The 19,063-nt window shown below is 31.9% G+C and overlaps 2 protein-coding genes across 2 annotated transcripts in view; both read left to right on the top strand.

Annotated features, from left to right (window-relative positions):
* The window catches only part of LOC140062281 (uncharacterized), a 37,450-nt gene extending 27,609 nt beyond the window's left edge, over positions 1-9,841 (top strand). The window contains exons 10-17 of the mRNA XM_072108425.1: positions 2,226-2,345; positions 3,534-3,563; positions 4,604-4,702; positions 5,368-5,446; positions 6,635-6,765; positions 7,706-7,978; positions 8,297-9,427; positions 9,691-9,841. Of these exons, the coding sequence (XP_071964526.1) occupies positions 2,226-2,345; positions 3,534-3,563; positions 4,604-4,702; positions 5,368-5,446; positions 6,635-6,765; positions 7,706-7,978; positions 8,297-9,427; positions 9,691-9,762 (1,935 nt within the window). The 3' untranslated portion in view covers positions 9,763-9,841. The remainder of the gene's footprint in view (positions 1-2,225; positions 2,346-3,533; positions 3,564-4,603; positions 4,703-5,367; positions 5,447-6,634; positions 6,766-7,705; positions 7,979-8,296; positions 9,428-9,690) is intronic.
* Positions 9,842-11,840: 1,999 nt separating this feature from the next.
* On the top strand, positions 11,841-18,001 carry LOC140063198 (nucleoside diphosphate-linked moiety X motif 17-like). Its single transcript, XM_072109687.1, has 6 exons — positions 11,841-11,924; positions 12,232-12,342; positions 12,692-12,901; positions 15,216-15,311; positions 15,550-15,785; positions 15,879-18,001. Exons 1-6 carry the CDS (start codon positions 11,850-11,852, stop codon positions 16,033-16,035), a joined length of 885 nt encoding a protein of 294 aa, XP_071965788.1. The 5' UTR covers positions 11,841-11,849; the 3' UTR covers positions 16,036-18,001.
* The last annotated feature ends 1,062 nt before the right edge of the window (positions 18,002-19,063 follow it).

Here is a 19,063-nt window from a genome sequence, read left to right as displayed (position 1 = left end):
CCATATTTTTCAATTTAAAAAATAAAAGTTCAAAGAAAATTTAGAAAAATAGAGTTGGAGGTCCCGGAAATTGGACTTATTATACTTCAAAACATGAAAAAAAATATATAAGTCCCTATCATGGTTGTGACTGAGCTAAGAAATGTTTGAAAAATAGAGATGTTAGGTCCCGGGAAATGTACTTCTTGTTCTTCGAAATATGACCAGCTTTATTGTTGGGGCATGAGCTAAGCAAATGTTTAAAACTAGAGCTGCAGGTCTTCAAAAAATTGCATTTTATACTTTTGAAACATCAGGCCTAGAGGCTTAAAAAACGCAAGCATAGACCTTTTTCAGTCGGGGAAATACTGTAAGTTTATTCCTCCCAGGTGTATGCATGCGTACCATCTGGACTTCCGAGTGGTGAGAAATTCATGACATACAGGATATTGAAAATGTAATAACTATAGCTATAATGTTGGCTAAGCGAAAATGGCATGTTTTTTTGTTTAGTAATGGATGAAAAATTTATTTTAGGTGCCCCACGGTACAGAAGGTTACTTGTAAATTAAAAAATTGGTGAACAAACGAACAATTAACATAATTCGTTTTTGCTGTAGTGTAGCGTACGTCGACGCAGTACACGACTTAACCGTCTGTAAACTTCGCCTGGAAAATAACACATTACACATTTTGGTCCCTGGATGAAACTTGATATCACGCGTCTCGACCCAACGTTGAACGATTCGTACAAAGGGATACCGCCAGACAAGTGCGTACCTAGCTAATGTTTAGTAGTAAGTTAGATCGCTGGCAATAATGAATGCATATAAAGTGCATAATATCACTCTGACGTACTCTCACGGTCAATGAAACGTCGCGGTTTTCTAGGCGCTGAAGCTAGCTAGCTACGAGCGAACGTTTTTTACTGTATACTATATTCCCCGACAAAAAGTACCCGTGTTCCCCGACGGGGGGGGGGGGGGAGCTAGAGTGAAAAAATTCACTCAAATCAAACTGACTTTTTCTCATTGAGCTACCCTAAAATGTTAGCACTGAGTAGAAACTTTTAAGTAATTTAGAGTCGCCAAATCGCCAAGTATTACAAGTAAGCTTGACCTATGTAATAGTACAACAATTTCTTGTTAATTCTGGAAGATTTGATTGATGTTTCTGTTAGTTTTTTGTTTTAAAATGTTGTATTTGTTATCTAAAGTGTGCCTCTGTGTAATATATTGAATAAAACAAAAAATAATAGTACAATCCGTTCTATAGTAAAGTGTTTAGTTCATTTCTATATAAATCTAACAAAATTCTCTGTATGAGTATTAAATTGAAAGTAGATAGAATAATAAGACAAGGTATGTACACATAGGAATGTACAGATTTGATTCAATACAAATTTACACTTTCTAACAATCTTCTAATAACACTGAAATTAATGTTAATCCACACAGGATATTGCCTATAATGTAGTTCATTAGCAAAGCAAAAAAAAAAATTCTACATACAAGAAGTTCTTTTAAAATGGTTGTTTACATTTCTTTACCTTGCTAAAGGGGAAACTTTACTAAAAATAAATGAGGGGCAATATATTTTTACCACTACTAGGGTGAAAACTTGTATCTACTACGGTTATACTGAAATTAGTGATACATTCCCTTGAAATCAACCAATGGCCAACCTCTATTCACGGGACAAATTTATCAAGGGGACATTTACTTCATTTTCTCAAGCCATTGGTCACGGTTCACTGGATAAGCCTGCCCAAAAGCCCCTTCTGGACCTACTCGAGAGGTGGTCCAGATTTGCATCCGGTCCAGGGCTGGTCTAACTTTATACAGTGTTTACACTTACCCAAGGTCGGCTCTGGGCTGGCCCAAATTGTAAATGGGGTTTATCTGCTTATTTTTTGGCTTTGCCAAACATGATGAATAATAAAGTCATAGAAAAATGATACATTAATCCAGACAATTCATTTTTAAACATAATCAAATTTTCTTTATTGAAATGATTATTTCTGTAACCAACTGGTGCCGTCTTGTAGTCTGACAGCCTATCATGAACATCACATTTTAACCAATTAGAAATAAGCACACATCCGGTCATTACCCAAATAATTACAATCGAAGGACAAGATGACATATTTGATGGATGGTCGACGAAATATATACAATAATACAATACATCAAAACTGTTTCAAAATTGAAAAATATTTATTATTTGTTGGTATACATTTTTTTCAGGAATTGGAAGAAGAGAATGAATTATTGCATGAAGAGCTGAGTACGATGAATATAACATTAAGTAAATCACAAGAGAAAGTAAAGATGTTGCAAAGACTTCTAGAAGAACAACAGCAAAATGTAAATATGCTTTTTATGATATATTTAAAACCAGCAGCCTCGAAATGTCCTGTTTTCTGGGTAGAAGCCTAGTCTCAAGATTTCAAAAAGTATGAAAGAAACTGGGCGGAGTCTAGGTTTATGATGCTTTTCAAAGAATATTAAAGTCTGATTTTAAAAGAGTTTTATTTTTTTTTTCCTCATATAAAAAAAATGACACAAAAAACAAGGCAAACAAACTGGAAGGGAGGGGAAAAAAGTGAACTGAATAACTATATAACTACATTGATTGGTTTCCCATATAAGAAAATGATATATAAATTACGAATTGTACAGTTTTATTTATTGTGATTGTACAGCATATTTAATTTTTTTTTTATAGATGTTTGTTTTATATTCTCTGAATACAAAAACAAAATTAAATTACTTTTAATATTATGTTTGATGAATTAAAATTGACATTAATAACAATTTCTTGTTGCGAGTAGTGTGAATGGTGCCATGATTATTGTAAGGCAGCAAACGTTAGTCTAAATCAACCTTCAATTCTAAGTTAATTAATGAATGACCGTATTAATAACACTGTGGAGGTTATGGCGCGCTAATACTAACAGCAAGGCCTGTGCATTACACAAATACCTAGGGGCAATGTGAACGATAATTCGCAAGAAACCATTCCTAGGTCTTTCACAATAATTTGATAATTAGGTTATACACTTTTTGGATACCTGGATAAACATTTATTATCTATATATTAATATATATTTTATTTAAAATGTCACCATTTGCTGCCAAATAGATAATATTTAAATACATTACAGATGGTCCTGCTACTAATCTTTAATAACATTTTTTTTTTAATTGTTATAAAAATAAATAATATTCAATTAAATTTAGAATGAGAATGCAATTTTCAATTTGGCACTTACCCATAGAAGGGAAGCACTCCAAAATACATTATGCATCATAAGTTAACAATGGTTTCTGTACATGAATGAAAGGCACATTATGCTCTCCAACATTAAGCTTCCGTGGACCCCACTTCCTAAAACCAATCCCAAATTTTGCCCCCAAACACCCTCCCAACCAACTACACTACTACTTTTTAATAAAAATATGTCTACAGTATATGTACATAATTATTTTAAGGATATTCCTTTTTTTAAATTCATCAACCTTTATTAATAATTCATTTAATTATTTTTCCAGGGAAAAAATTCAGATAATACTGAAGAACTGGTATGTATACAATTTTAATCTTATTTTATATTGAAAATTATATCAAAAATGTTGTTTGTTAATATGAAAATGTTTTTAAAAAATACCAAAAATGGCATTGTAGACAGATTAACCCGTTGAAGGGGAACCTTCAGGACCAAAGGAGTGTTCCATTAATTGATGTGTCATGAATAGGATTTGTCATTGCTTCTTGTTTGTTGCACAGAAAGTGTCGCCTTAGTAGAGGTTGGCCTTTTTAAAAACACCCCTTGTTCTTTTCACTAAAAATATTCCCTTAAATAGTTTGTCCCCTGAATAGAGGTATACAAATTAGCATTTTACTGTAATGGCATGAATATAGTAACTCTAATGAAATGATTAGAATTAAAGAAAGACATTAAAATGCAACATGCAGTTGCTTTGATGTTATTCATCAATTTTAAACAATGATATATGATAAATGATATACGATGAGTAACTTTTATCTATATTCTCACGCTTTTAGTACAAGCAATGCCAAATTATAGAATTTTTTTATTTTCATATTCCAATGAATCGAATTAAAGAATATATTTTATGATTCACTTGCTTTTGGAAAGTGCAAGTGAATCATAAAGTATATTATTTTCAATTTAAATTGTGGTTATCATAAATTATCATAAATTATCATAATTTATCATAAATTTGTTGTTTTTAATTCTTCTATTACTAACAAAAATTATGAATAAATAAATTTATACTAATAAATTTCCGATGATATCAATTTGTTAATTCTATAAAAGTTGAATTTACAGAAAGAAACCAGGAAACCGGGTAGTTTCAACATTTTCTAGCAATTATGAAAAATGTACTAGCCCGGCGTACTATGGCTAGGAAAAACAGCTCCGGGCTATCCAAAGTATCCTTTAAGCCCGGATGGCTAGTAGGTTGTAGGAACTTGAAATTGGGATGAAATGACCTCATAAAAATAACTTGGGCATTTATAGTTTTCTAGGGTATATTTCAACAATGCTAACAGTATATAACTTTTACTAATAATACTAACTATTTTCACTTGTCAGGTTGTTCAACTCAGACATCAACTTGATAAAGAACAAGAAAAGAAGTTAGAGACTAGTGAAGAAATTACTAATCTCAAAGCAAGACTAGCAGCCTTTGAGGTTTGTTATAATAATAATAATAATGATATTGATTCGGCATGTTATATCAAAGCACACTCTAACCAGGAGCAAGCATTAGGCATAGCACTGAACAAATGTATTACATTAAATTGTTGTTATTAATGAGGATTATTTATAGTAAGAAAATGATCCCATTTAGCGGTGATGGTGTATCACCAACAGCTTAATAGTTTTTTAATAATACAGTCAAATCCTGACTCTAAACCTAGATTTTTCTTGTGGTCCAAATAATTATTTTACCATTACAAATGCATTCTGAATATCAGAATTTCTAGAAAACAACAAATACTATTCCAACCTAAAAGTGTCTATATTGTGAGAGTAATTGTTCTATGACGAACATGAACAACAATGTTGACGTCACTCATACACATTCAATATTTCAGTTTTGTTTTATAATAATGAACAGTCTACTATTGACAAATTGATAAAACCGCGTATCTAAATTAAAAATGTAAAATGACAAATTTGTCTGGTTGACAAATTCGGCCAATGTATTTTCACCAAACATATACTATTGGACAAATTCGACCAATGTATTTTTACCAAATACACATAATTGTTATTCCAATTTTCTGTTGTGTATGTTTCACCATACAAACATATACAAATGTATAGATAATTATAAATGTGTTATTTAACAGGCAGCAGAGGACATGGACGAGGAAGCTGATAAGGATGATAGCTGGGGAGACAGTGATGAAGACCTTTTTGATTTGCCAGGTAATAAACAGATTATGTCACATAAACTCAATTAACTTGGATGGTACAGTCAGTTAAATTAGCAGCACTCCCTGTAGAAATAAACAAAGTGTCGAGTGAAAGGAAATGTTTGAGAAAGACATCTTTTGGTAAATCAAATGGGTTACTAGTGTTTGTACAATGGATGAAAACTTGAATAAAAACTCATTCTAAATTTTAGATTTGTATTAATTAATCATCTTACATTTCTTAATTATCTCTAGAATGTCTTCTATTTAATAACTATATTACAATAGTAGTATTATATGAATAAATGCTTCTCCCGGTACGGATCTAGAGGGGTTGTGCTTATCCCCTTTTGACAGCTGAAATGAAATTATGAACTAAATTTTTTATATCTATAATTGACAGACTATTAATATTATATGTTAGTGTCTTACGCTCTGTCTACACTTTAAAACTTTGTGACAAAAAAAATGTTCCATATTTGGGCATATTACTACCATATTTGGGCACATCATACTTTTGTCAAACTAGTTTGATAGTGTAGACAGAGCTTAACTTAATAGTGAAAGCTTGAATAGAAACTTTGAATTTGTATTAGTTCAATCGACTATAAAAATATCCCTTCAGTATTTCTATAGTTTCTCTTTCAATAGAATACAAAATAGTAATGACATTACAATAATAATTGTTTTCTATTTAAGAAGACATTATTATTATGCCTGTTCTAGAGATCAACCTAGTTCTGATCATGTTATAACTCAATTAACTTAATAATTAAGTTCAATGACAACATTCTCTAATACTGTATTTATGATAACCAATCAGAATTGTTCGCTTGGATTCACTATACTTAAATAGTATTACGTGACTCCCCTGTGGGAAAACGATGATTTTGTAGGCCACCTAGGTTTATGCACTAATTAAATTAAAGCCATATTTTGGCAGAAGAGTTGTAATTGTTTTGGCCATTGCCATTATTTCCATTATCTTTATAAATATTTTTATATTAATCACAAAAAGAAGTGTATTGTTTGAAAGTTTGCGTGGGAAATACTCATTAGAAAAGTTATGTTTGCAGTACATGTTCGCCAAAAAGAGATAAAGTATGGTTTAGAATGTCTTGACATTTCAATATTTATGGTACAACCGCATTCTGAAGAGAAAACAAAAAAAAAATGTTTTTTTCTTTTGTGCTAAATGTAGGTGTAAATCCAACATTAGGAAAAGCTCATGTAATAATGCCACGGAAGAACGACTCAGATAAGTTGGTGATGTTGTCCAATCAGATTGCTTCGTTGAAGGAGGAAAATGCAACTTTAAGAATGAAGAATGAGGTAAAGACATCATCTTAAATTTTGATCTACTAATGTACTAGTTTTCCAAAGTACTATTATGATACGAAAAGGGAAAAATTCTCCAAATACCCCACCATAATCCGTTCAAAAGTGGAGTTTGGTTTGGTGGTTATGATCGAATGGTCCTGTGTTCAAATCCTGTCATGTCAGGATTTGTTCTAATGGTGATATACAACTCCACTCTCAAAGACTTGTAATAAGACTTTGTCTATGTAGAGTATCTTGTGTATATGTTTGTCTTGTGAAGAGGATTACCACCTTTAAAAAGGATAGTGAATTAATTTCGCTTATGGTTATCCTTGGCAATTTGCCTAAATAAATAAATAAATTTGTTTTTTAAAGTAGGACAGTTGACCTCACAGAGCCTGCCCTCTATTGATTAATAATCTGATTCATGCATGAGTAATGAGGATACACCCAGAACCATAGCAACCTTGTCCTATTTTTTAAATCATAGTTAACATACTATTATATTGAAATCCCATGAGTTAATGCGTAAGTCTATAAATGGACATTTTAATATTTGACAGGTATCCTTTAAGAATATTTTAATATATTGCTTAGACAGGCTTTATTGCTTTGGATGACTACTGTGTGAAAATGTTTGGTACTTGTTTTATACTAATTGGGTATACAAATTTATATATACATATAAACACATCACAAATTTTTAACTGCCCGGGGATATACTGAAAATGTATTAATTAATTTGAAACGATAAGATGAGGAAATCTGTGAGAATGAGAAAAATCCGCCTCAACCGAGATTCGAACCTGGAACCTTCTGCTTGATATGCAAATGTCCTAACCATTAGACCACTTGGATTTCATGGTATTGTTCAAAGTCAATTGGATAGCGACTCTTTAACACTCTCGGCGTGGTACTATTTTTTAATTAAAATTATTATTTTCAATTTCAGAATAATTCAAGTGGTTCCAACAGTCCATTCCACTCACCATCACTGGTTCCCACGGAGGACTACTTAAAATTGAAAGACACCAGCGACATGCGTATTACTGAGCTAGAAGGTCAGGTCACTCAACTCCAAGATGACCTCTCGAAACTTGAGAACCGGTCTGTGGTACCAATCACAGACTTTGAAGAAATGAGAGAAGCAAATATCTCTGAGACATCGCAGCTGAATAAAATAATCTGTGATTTAAAAGACGAGAGAATGGAAATGGACAAAAGGGTAGGATATTTTTGGAAATTTATCGTTAATTGTATAATAAATAAGAAATTTTTTCATGAAAGAGAAATTAATCATTGTATTTACGAGAGTAAAACAAATTATTACAAAATCAGATAACATGATGGTGATTAACAATATTGTTTTCTTTTTCTTTCACTCCTTTTATGTTTTTTAATAATCATCATTAGTTTTGATAGGAAGTAAATAAATTTAGAAGATGTGTTTTTCTGTACTGGGAATTCTATATTTAATTACCTAAATTAATACATAATTATGGAACCTATTAATAATAATGAATACTTTTCTTTTTTGTTACAGTTAGCTGAGCTTATGGAGGAGAATGCTCGTGTCATGTCAATATACTCCCACCAGCAAATAGGAAGCAATACTCCTAGCATTCCCGTGGCACAGTATAAGGAAGTGCTGGATGAAAAGAGCGAACTTGAAGAGGTCATGAGCAAACACAGCGAAGTTCTTGCTGATCAGGCGTCAGAGATCGAAATATTGAATCGATCGTTGGCAGAGAAAGAACAGGAAAATGAAGACTTGCATGAACTACTGACGCAAGAGAAAGAAATTGGCAGGAAAGGTGTCAGAGAACAGTTAGAAAGATCAGAAATTAAGAACAGGTCTTTGAGAGAAAAACTCCAAGAACAAGAAGATTTGATAATTGATCTAACAGAAAAGACTGATTCCGATAAAAATATAATTCAAGAAATGATAAAAGAGAGAGATGGATTAGAGGTGAAAGTAAATTCATTACAATCGCAAATTGACGATTTTGAAGATGATCGAGAGAAATTAGAAGAAGTTATTATTGAGCATCGACAATTGGAGGAACTTGTTAAGAAGCAAGAGTTGTCTATCTCCAATCATAACGAACAACATCTGAAACTTGAGGATTTGTTGAAAGAGAACTGGATGCTTCAGGAAACTGTAAGAACATTGGAAGGAAAATGCACCAAATACGAACAGGAGGTTGAAAAGACAAAGAAATTGGCAACTGTGGAGAAAAGCCGTATTGAGAACAACGCGCAGTTTATGAAGAAACTTCAAGGGGAGAACGATAAATTAAAAGAAGCCATCGCAAGTTATAAACTAGCGCTTGAAAGAAAAACGGAGGAAGCTCAAAGATTTGTTGAATTACTTGCCGAGAACAATGAACTTAAAGACAAAGTTTTAAAGCTCGCAGAAACGAGAAGCTCAAACGTTAAGAGCATTCACGAGGAGGAGGAAACGGAAGAAATGAGAAAACTGAAGGATGAGTTGAATCGGTTACGGAATGAAGAGGAGTTTTGGAGAAGACAAAAACATGGAAGTGGAAAATATATAGATGATATCTCACTTCAAAAACAAATAAAAAAGATGGAACAAGAAATGGATGAAATATTGCGACATCATGACAACATGATTGCAACATATCGCTCTCATCTTCTCAGTGCCGTACAGGTAAATAACACATGTTTTATTTACTTAAATTAACATTTTGTGTGATGGAATATTTGACTATTAATTTATATTTTTTAATGGATTTAATTTTGTATACAATATCTTAAAAAATATATACTACTATAAATGTATGTACTAGGACATCACAGCCACTGATCATAGCTGGGCCCTCTGGAAGACCATCCTTTGACTGAAGAGGTCTCCCACTATAAATAAATAATAAAAAACTATTTAGTTTATTAATTCCTAATTTCTACTTTTAGGGTAACATGGATCCAGCCATTCAAAATGCACTACAGCAAATTGTACACATGAGGAACACACATGAAGTATGACCACTAAGTTATTGAGTCTACGCAGAATGACTTTTCATTTTGAAAGATGGATAGTCAAGTGGTGTGCTGTGAAGAAGAAGTTTGGAATAATCATGGAATCTTTTGTAAATCAGCAACGTAGTACAAAAACAAGCACAAATCTTCAAAAAACAATTCTGCAAAAACTTTCAAATATAAGAATTAAATGAATCTTGTAATAAATCTCCTGTAACATCTTTTTTTTTTTTGGCCTTTTGAACAAACAACAACAAATTAAATATCTAAAATATATTTGTTTAAACATAATTTTTCATAACAATCTTTGTCATCAACTAGCATTAGTTGATGTAATGTTAAAATATGTAAATATTCCAATGTGAATATTAATATATAATATAATCAGGGCTTCTATATGTTATACTTTCAAACCTAACTTCCATTTTACCTTACCAAATTTCACAAATAAACTGCTCTAATTTAAGTTACTTAATGCCGAAGTTAGAATGCGATCTTTCACACATTATTGGTCAACATGATGTATATATAACTGTTAATACTGTGAATATAGGAAGATACTGTAATATAATATATTAGTAAGAATACTGGTTTGATTAGCAATCAATAGTTAGGTATTGTATTGTACAAGTTAGAAGAGGTATTGAAGTTCTGAATAAGTATATTATGCCACATTTTACAAAATTTCCCCCCAAGTATGGTTTAAGCCACAATTTTGGAAAACATTGAAACCTCTATTGGTGACACCTTTGGGAACCAAAAATGGTCCTCTTTTAATAGGGTTTGGTCAAAACATATATTTTCCTGGTTCATTTAACATGCACTAATCAAGGACATAGCGAGAGGTTAAATCTGGCAAGTGCCTCCTCTGCCTCATGCTGGCTACAGCTCTGTTAATTAGATAGTGTCCAAAGGGAGGTTTTGTACTGCATACCATACTTTATATGGTAGTGTTAGTGGTCTAATTGTAAGGCTGTATGCACAGTCATGGAGAAGTTTAAGTCTCAATTTTCCATTAATTTTAGTGTTACAAAGTAGTACTAAAGTTTACTAAACACCGATTATACCTTAGATCTCATAATTCTGACAGATAAGAAGGGTGATTTGATACTTTGAAGAACAAATTATTTTATTATCTAAAAAAAAATCACTATTCACATAATGAAGATTACCTATTATTATTATTTAGATTGTCCAAAACATTAGTCTAGCCTCTGTCTACACTATTAAACTTTATGACAAAAAAAAGTGATGTGCCCATGTCATATCACTACCATATTTGGGCACACTCTTTTGGTCAAAATAGTTTGTTAGTGTAGACAGAGCTTAGGATGATCAATAGAAATACAGTATGTTTATTTTAATTTATTTTGGAAACGACATTTAAAAAATGTTTGTTTTCCTCTCTTCGATAGAAGTATAACGGATGTTGCCTACGAATTTATAGAGATATAGAAAAACATGTACAAAGCAAGATATGTAAATCGCCTTGTTTGGTGCAGGCATATTGCACTGTGTAAATAATGTACATTATATTTGTATTTAGTTATTCTACTGTTAAATTCAGTATTATATCAAAAAGCTCTGGTGCTCTCATTCTTATTTCTAACTTTAAATTACTTTTTTGTTTTTCGACCAAATTTTGTATTTGTTAAATAAAAAATGAGATATAGAATTCTTATTCCAAATTTATTACCTAAATTGAATTATTTTTGGGCTACACAAGTTAGCATTGTCCTTTTTGTACAATGTAATTATTGTATTCAGTAAAGTTGCTTTAAAGGATTAAACAGTGGATTAAGTTTTTTGATCCATTTAAAAATAAAAGGTTTGAAGTTCGTTTTTTAAGTTTCAGTTTTCAGAATTCAATATAGTGTATCATATTTTTTTAAATAAAACAAAAAACTGCTGTAGTTAGCTTGCAACGGTGAATAAAAAAGAAAACATAAGAAAAATAAGAAATATATAGAAATTATCTAGAATGGAAAATACGTTTTAAACAAATCGTGGCCGCCGCTCACAAACAACAATTTTTACTTTATTTTACAATGTCGCCCTCTATTGGTAAATACAGAATAAAAATGGCAGCCTCCATGAATTCCAGGCGAATTTTAGTTGGCTATCGAAAAAATGGTTCAAGCAATGTAGAAATTGCCCCTTTCCAGCATGTAAGTATACCATTGCGATAATTATTAATCGTTCTTGATGTATATAAACAAATGAAAACACATTTTGTGTTCTGAAACTTGCTAGGCCTAGGCTAGTCTTTTTAGTTCTGTAAAGCCACGAACGGCACGGTTCAGAATGGCAGGAAGGGCTGGTATAGTTACTCTGAGGCCTATGCCTATAGATTACAGGATCCAGGTTATCAACCAGTTAATCCATAGATATTTTATTTTCTCACTCTACACATATACATCAACTAAGTAATTTTATTAATACATACAATTATTATATTATTATTTGTTTCGTCAGTGTGTATTTGATTATTTTGGTAAAACTGGGCAAACCACAAAACTAAGTTGTAATCTACAAGATGGAGTTGTTGTCATATCAACTGAAGGGGATGAAAAAATCCTAGTAAAGGTTAGTATACCATCGACATACGAATAACGCATTTGGAATGATAACAATAAATATGGGACCCTGCAACCATAAAAGGAACAATTCCACTTCTTCAACTATCCAGTTTTCAGAGAGTCTTTGAATGTTCAATTCAATTTAACGTTTATTTCGACCAAAACATCAGGAAACATCATATCAACATAGAGAATATGTACATTTACAAAACAAATAAATATAGTAAATAACTGGTATATACACTAATATAAATAAAGTAGTAGTAGTAGGTGTAATAATGTAATACTGTAGTTAATAAAAATAAAAGTAATGTACATTAATTAAAACATTTTCTAAATTTGAACTTTATTTCAAGCATCCTACATTTTGTCCAATGCATGCACTGACCGAGTCGGATATAAAATCCATACGACCAGAAGATGTCTCCAGAGGAGTTGACGTAGGCGTTGCGACCTTACTGCAGACTTCTGACAGACACATATTAATAACAAGACGAGCAAAACATTTGAGAAACTTCCCAGGCATCTGGGTTCCGCCTGGTGGGCATGTGGAAGCCAACGAAACAGTTAAGTATTATCTGACAAACAACAGACACACAGTATAAGCATAGTAGGCTACATTGGTGAAACTGAAGGCTAGGCTCGGTTTTTCTAAATTTTATTTTTATTTATTAAACTTTATCACTGCACATAACATAAAGGCAGCGAAAAGAAAAGGATGAACAGGTGACAAGCACCTCTATACACACAACAGTAACAAATGTAATATAAGGTAGAAAATATGAAAATAGCTAAAGTAAATTACTTTAAGGAAAAACAAAATGGGCATAGAAATATGTAATGTTCAATTAAGTGGTCTATTCTGGGCAGATGATGTTGTTCTGCTAGCTAACGATGAAAAGGAGTTACAAGAAATGCTTGATCTAGCTACAAAATTTAGTAATGACTACAAATTAGAATTCAACTATGAGAAATCCAATGTTTTAATTACTGGAAAAAGAACAGACAAACAGAGATTATGGCCATTAAGTGATCATTATATTTCAGAAGTTAATTGTTACAAATATTTAGGATCCCATATTACAAGATCTCTTTCCGATCACTGTCATATTGAAGAGGTTATTAAGAAGGGATATAGAATTATAGCGTATATAAAGTCAATTATTAATGATCAAGATGATTATAACAGAGTGTTTTATGGAGATTTGTTGTGGAAGACTCTGGGTCTTCCTTCAATTAACTATGAGTGCTCTACATATGTCTGTGGTGGTATAAGTGATATTCAAAATCTTGAAAAATTACAAACCCAAATGGCAAAGGCAATACTCAAAGCACCACGTACAACTAGTAAGGAAGCTTTGTACGGTGATCTAGGTTGGAAGTCTATTTCAACTATTCAAGACATGCAACGAATTGCTTTCTTAAATCGTTTAGTAAAGATGGATATGAGTCGATGGCCCAAATTGGCTTTTAGTGCAATGCTATTCATTGGTCATACGTCTACATTTAAGTGGAAATGGTACAACCATATGCAAAATACTCTAGACTTGTGTGGAATGAGCCACAGGTTTAAATTAACGACAGATACTAACAATCAATGGGTAATCATTTCAAAAAATATAATTAAAAGTATTGATGGTATCCAAATTTTTGACCAAGCCAGAAAGAAAACTTCATTGATGAATTATGTCACACTTAAATCCACACCATATGTAGAACCGTATCTTTTAGATAAATTAGATTTCTTAGGGGCAAGTCTTAAATTTAAGGCAAGATCAAATACACTTGCACTTAACCTTAAGAAATCTATATGGGAAGAAGATAATGATGGTACATGTCCTATATGTAAAAATGATAAAGAAGACATTATACATTTTATGTTCAAATGCAAATATTTTGATGATCTACGCTCAACGGAATATTGTAAACTTGAGCGTAACCTATATAATAGTAATCTCTATACATTCTGGTTGTACGTTCTACTGGGTAACCCAGTATTAAAACTAAAACTAACCCTAAAAAGTGACACTAGCCTTCCTACTGGGACGCAATCAGTAATTGTTAATAAAGTAAATGAAATATTTGACATGTTTTGCAAAAGCTATATAAAACAAGCATGGGCTTCACGTACCAAAATGTTAAAGATTTAAATACCAGTCTGGTACTACTAATGTATAACTGTAAATAGAGTAACGAAATAAAGAATTTTTTTTTTTTTTTTAGTTAAGTATAGTATAGTTAAGTTTTGTTTTTTTTTAGTTTTTTTTTTTCGTATATAACTTATGATTTTATGTGAATGTATTTTTATATATTATTTTGTATCACTATGTATAATTGTTATTACTATACTGTATAGGAAACCATTTCAATATTAACTATCATGATAATTTTAATATCCTCATCAACAAATACTTCCTCTTTATGTATATATATATAAATATATTTAACTAAAATGTATCAACTCATGTCAGACAAATATTGCTACAGTATATAGTACTAATTTTAATTCAAATTAGCTTAAGTATCCGTATCCGTCATTTTATGTTAATTGTGTTCAATATGGATGCACCACTTCCTGTGTGTGCCACCGATGTAAAGGTGCAATTTCCAAATAAATTGATTGATTGATTGATACAATTTGAGAAATAAAATTTTTTTAAAAGGACCATGTGCACCTAACACCATGTCCAAAAGAGCCTTGCATTAAGTGCTGACACTTAGTGATGTGCTAAACATTTACATTAGAGTTTTATTGTTTGTCAATACATATTTCATTCAAATTTGATTTAAAATGTAGTATGGTGTATAAAATGTAAGTATCATTGTGTTTGTATTTATCGACATCATTTTGATGTTTTTCTCATGTTTGCTTTGATGCAGTTAGAAGAAGCAGGACTGAGGGAGCTAGAGGAGGAGACTGGTTTGAAAATTACACCTCAAGACTGCAAGTCAATAAAAGTGCTTGCATTGTGGGAGGTATATTTGCAACTAATTACTTGAGTTACTATAACTATTAGTCGAAACGCAGAAGTCAGAAACACCCAAACACTAGGTCCAAATCGTTGAATGTTCAATGGTCCAGTGATCTTGTATCTGCATGATCACTGTAAATTGTATGCTTGGTTGCACAACACACACTGCCGCGTCACCTGGTTTAAAAGCTCAATAATGTCATATGGAACTGTACAAATAATAATGAATTATTCCTTTCTAGTCAGTGTACCCAGCAATGCTATCCCAGGGATTGCCAAGACGTCACCACATGGTGGTGTATCAAACGGCTGTAGTTGACCAAGGTCATGAGGACCTGCAGAAGAGGTTAGCACTGGATCCAAATGAGACCGATGCTGCAGCATGGCTATCAGAAGCTTGTTTGAAAGAAATCGCCAAAAACTCTGATAGCAATGAAAAAATGGGGGATGTACCTAACCATATACCTAACACATTCGAGTAAGTTGATTTGAATGTTATCATGTTACCAGTAATACTTAGGCCTAAATGTAGATTTTACAGATATTAAGGATATCGCTATATTTATTTCAGGTCTGTAGTTTTGACACAAGACACAAACCAACCAACAATACAACAGTTATCGTCATCGATACTATTTGCAACAGCTCCCTCAACAGGCCCAGATGTAGAACGAATTAGCACAGGAACAAAGTTTGCTATTCAACAATGGAGCCAAACATTTGATTAGGTTTAATCAGGGAAGAGTTAAAATCACCCGTAGTTAAATCAGGAAAGAGTTAAAATCACTCTTTCCTTGTTTAATCAAACGTGTGAAATCACTCGTCCCTAATCGAAATTAGACGGTAACACAAAAAGGGGAAAGCCTAAAAGATTTCAAAACTAGCCTACAGTATTTGTATGGAATTAAGCGGAGGTCTTTCGTAAAAAACGTATTGATATAAATATTTCATGGTGTATTAAATAAGTTTTAGTATATAAAAAATTATTTTTTCATTTAAAAAAAAACTTTAAATAGAACATTATTTATTCTTTTACCAAATAAAGTATTATGTTATTATATTACTGTAGTATAATTTATGAATATATTATTAATTTGATAGTTTACTAATTAATCTACATACAATGTATGAAATAATGTTGTTATTTTTATGTATATTACATAATGGGAAATACTTGTGTGTGGGTTTTCATTCTGTTACAGGTCTCAACAAAAGCATATATAATTTTCTTTACTATGCTAAGCTAAAAATTACCACCATTAATAGTTATCACCATACCTACACATTTTCAGATATGTGCAGGTACACATTATTGTTTCCCATACCCCACTGGAAGAAAGTCTGGATAAGTAAGATTCAATTGAATCATTAAAGTCCCATTCCCTACGTTTTTTAGATCTAATTTAAGATAACAAACTACATTTAATGTAAAAATAATGGATTCTGGCAAAAACAAAAAGACAATGCAGCAACTAGACAACGTCATGCTATTAGCTAGCGTACGATGTTCGTACGTTACTGCTGTTTACCAGCTAGGCCTACAAAAGTAAGCCGTCCACGAGAGTACATTCGACGCGAGCTACTTAACTTAGTTAGGTTGTTTCTCTCTTTTTATCATAATTTACCATAAAACGTACATAAGACAAGGAATGACCTGGTTTAATGTTTTTAAAGTAATATATGTGACCTGCTCTGGCATAGTGAAACATAACTCGCTGATCTTTATTCAGTGTATTGACCTATAGAAGTACTATGTAAGTTAAAAATCACTATCTTGGTGAAAATAGGGTTTTCCCCTTTTTGGAATCTACAACTATTTAAGAATCAAGATCAAGTTTCATTTTGGGTGAATTAAGTTTATAAAAGGGCTAAATAAGTGATTTTAATGAGTACCTTTTTTGTCTTGATTTCATTTTGTTGCAAAAAAATGAAATAAAGTGCATGAAACACTGTTAGAAAACTGTGCAGTTTATGAAAATATTTGTATAGCTACCTTTAGAAACATGGTAGAGTCTGAAAATTTAAATATTCATAAGCCATATTCAGTGGGTATTTCAAGTGGTTTTCAATATTTTTGGCTTCTTCAGCGGGAATTAGAGGAGGTAAAAAGCTTCTCTGACGTGATTTTACACAACAGAAATCCGTTGTCAAGGATACGCCACGTAATGGCTAGCGCGTAGTAGAAATACAGTACTGTAATTGGCTTATCCTTATAATGACCTTTGACCTGTTTACTTTTTACGCGGAGAAGAGAGTGTAAACAATTCAGATTTAAGATAATCGATGGATCTAGTCTAGGGCCTAGGCCTGGGCCAAATACAATGACTAAAAAATAAAAACATAATGAGAGTAGCAAAGGACCTATGATATTAAATTATTACAGCCAGTGTAGTGACTAGCCTAGGCCTACTAAGTAGCCTTTTGGACTCCAGGCTGGGTCCTTCTAGGCCTACTTGTCCTAGCCTAGCTAGGCCCTAGCTAGGGTAGGCCTAGCAGGTCTAGACTAGACAAGCTAGGCCTAGGTAGGCTAGCTAGGTAGGTTGCAGGGCAAATAGGCCTAGCTAGGATAGGTAGGCTAGGCCTAAGTGGCACTTTTATTTGCCTACATATCACATAGGCCTACCATATTTATTGTTTTTACATAATAAGTATTGTATTAATTCATGTTATTGTAGGCTATTATTATGCACTTACACCAACATAATTTCATGAACATTACACAATTGTATTAGTAAATGCTTAAAACAAACTTAATACATTAGTATGTGCTTAAAACATATCCATTATTTAATTGATTAAAGCAATCGCATAATGGTATTTAAGTTGTATTTGTTATCTAATCAGCAGGCACTACACAACTAAAATTTAAATTATTTAAGTAACTTTTAAGAACGTACTTAAATCCAGTAGTTCAAGAAATGGTATTTAATGTTATATAACTTAATTTATTATATACATTTAATTAATTCTTAAAGAATAATACAGTTTTTTAAGTGTAAAAACATTAATTTACCCCCTTTTTTACCATTTTAAGCAAGTGCTTAAAAGAAACACAAGTATGTACTTAACATAGAATGTGGAAATATTTTTTTGTATGCATTGTCACAGTAATCAATATCCTACCAAAAAACATTTCATTGTATCATATTTTGTGAATGTGTGATACTTAGAAAGTATACACTATTAGATTAACAAATATTAATTTGTGTTGTTGTTTTATAAAATAACATTGACATTCAATCATGATTTTTTCAAAACTGTTATTTGTATATTTCTTTATACATGCTTCGACTTAACGTACAATATCTCGGGATCCCCTTCATGTTAAATATTAAGTTTGGTATCATTGTAAAGGATATAACATTTCCTACCAGATAGAATACAAATCTGAAAAATTTAAATTTTCGACTTATGTTTCACTTTGCCAGAGCAGGTCACATATATGCATTATATTTTTACAAAACGTAGGGAATAGGATCATCATACATAGGCCCTAGGCCTAAATTAATGTGGTATGATCCCGGCAATGATAGCCTTCTTAACTCACCTTCATTAACCAAGCTAGGCCCCCATAATACAGATAAATTTGCCTAGCTTCATAAAATATATTTTGCTCCATTTAGTAGTAAAATGTACTAGTTGGAAGTTCCGCCAGCTTTCATGTTTTCAATTGGTCACTTTAATTCCTATGGACAATGATTTTCCTCATATAAATTAAGTCTAGGCCTACCTCACTGTTGTGTCAACGTTTGTGAA

This window comes from Antedon mediterranea, chromosome 11 (assembly GCF_964355755.1).
Source record: "Antedon mediterranea chromosome 11, ecAntMedi1.1, whole genome shotgun sequence".
In the NCBI taxonomy this organism is placed as follows: domain Eukaryota; kingdom Metazoa; phylum Echinodermata; class Crinoidea; order Comatulida; family Antedonidae; genus Antedon; species Antedon mediterranea.
Note: the sequence above shows the minus strand (reverse complement) of the source record. Positions and strands in the feature narration are given on the sequence as shown.

Coding starts and splice junctions, on each gene's coding strand:
- LOC140063198 (XM_072109687.1), top strand. CDS start 11,850: ATGAATTCCAGGCGAATTTTAGTTGGCTATCGAAAAAATGGTTCAAGC. Junction 11,925..12,231: donor AAATTGCCCCTTTCCAGCAT/GTAAGTATACCA, acceptor TTGTTTCGTCAG/TGTGTATTTGATTATTTTGG. Junction 15,312..15,549: donor AAGTGCTTGCATTGTGGGAG/GTATATTTGCAA, acceptor ATTCCTTTCTAG/TCAGTGTACCCAGCAATGCT.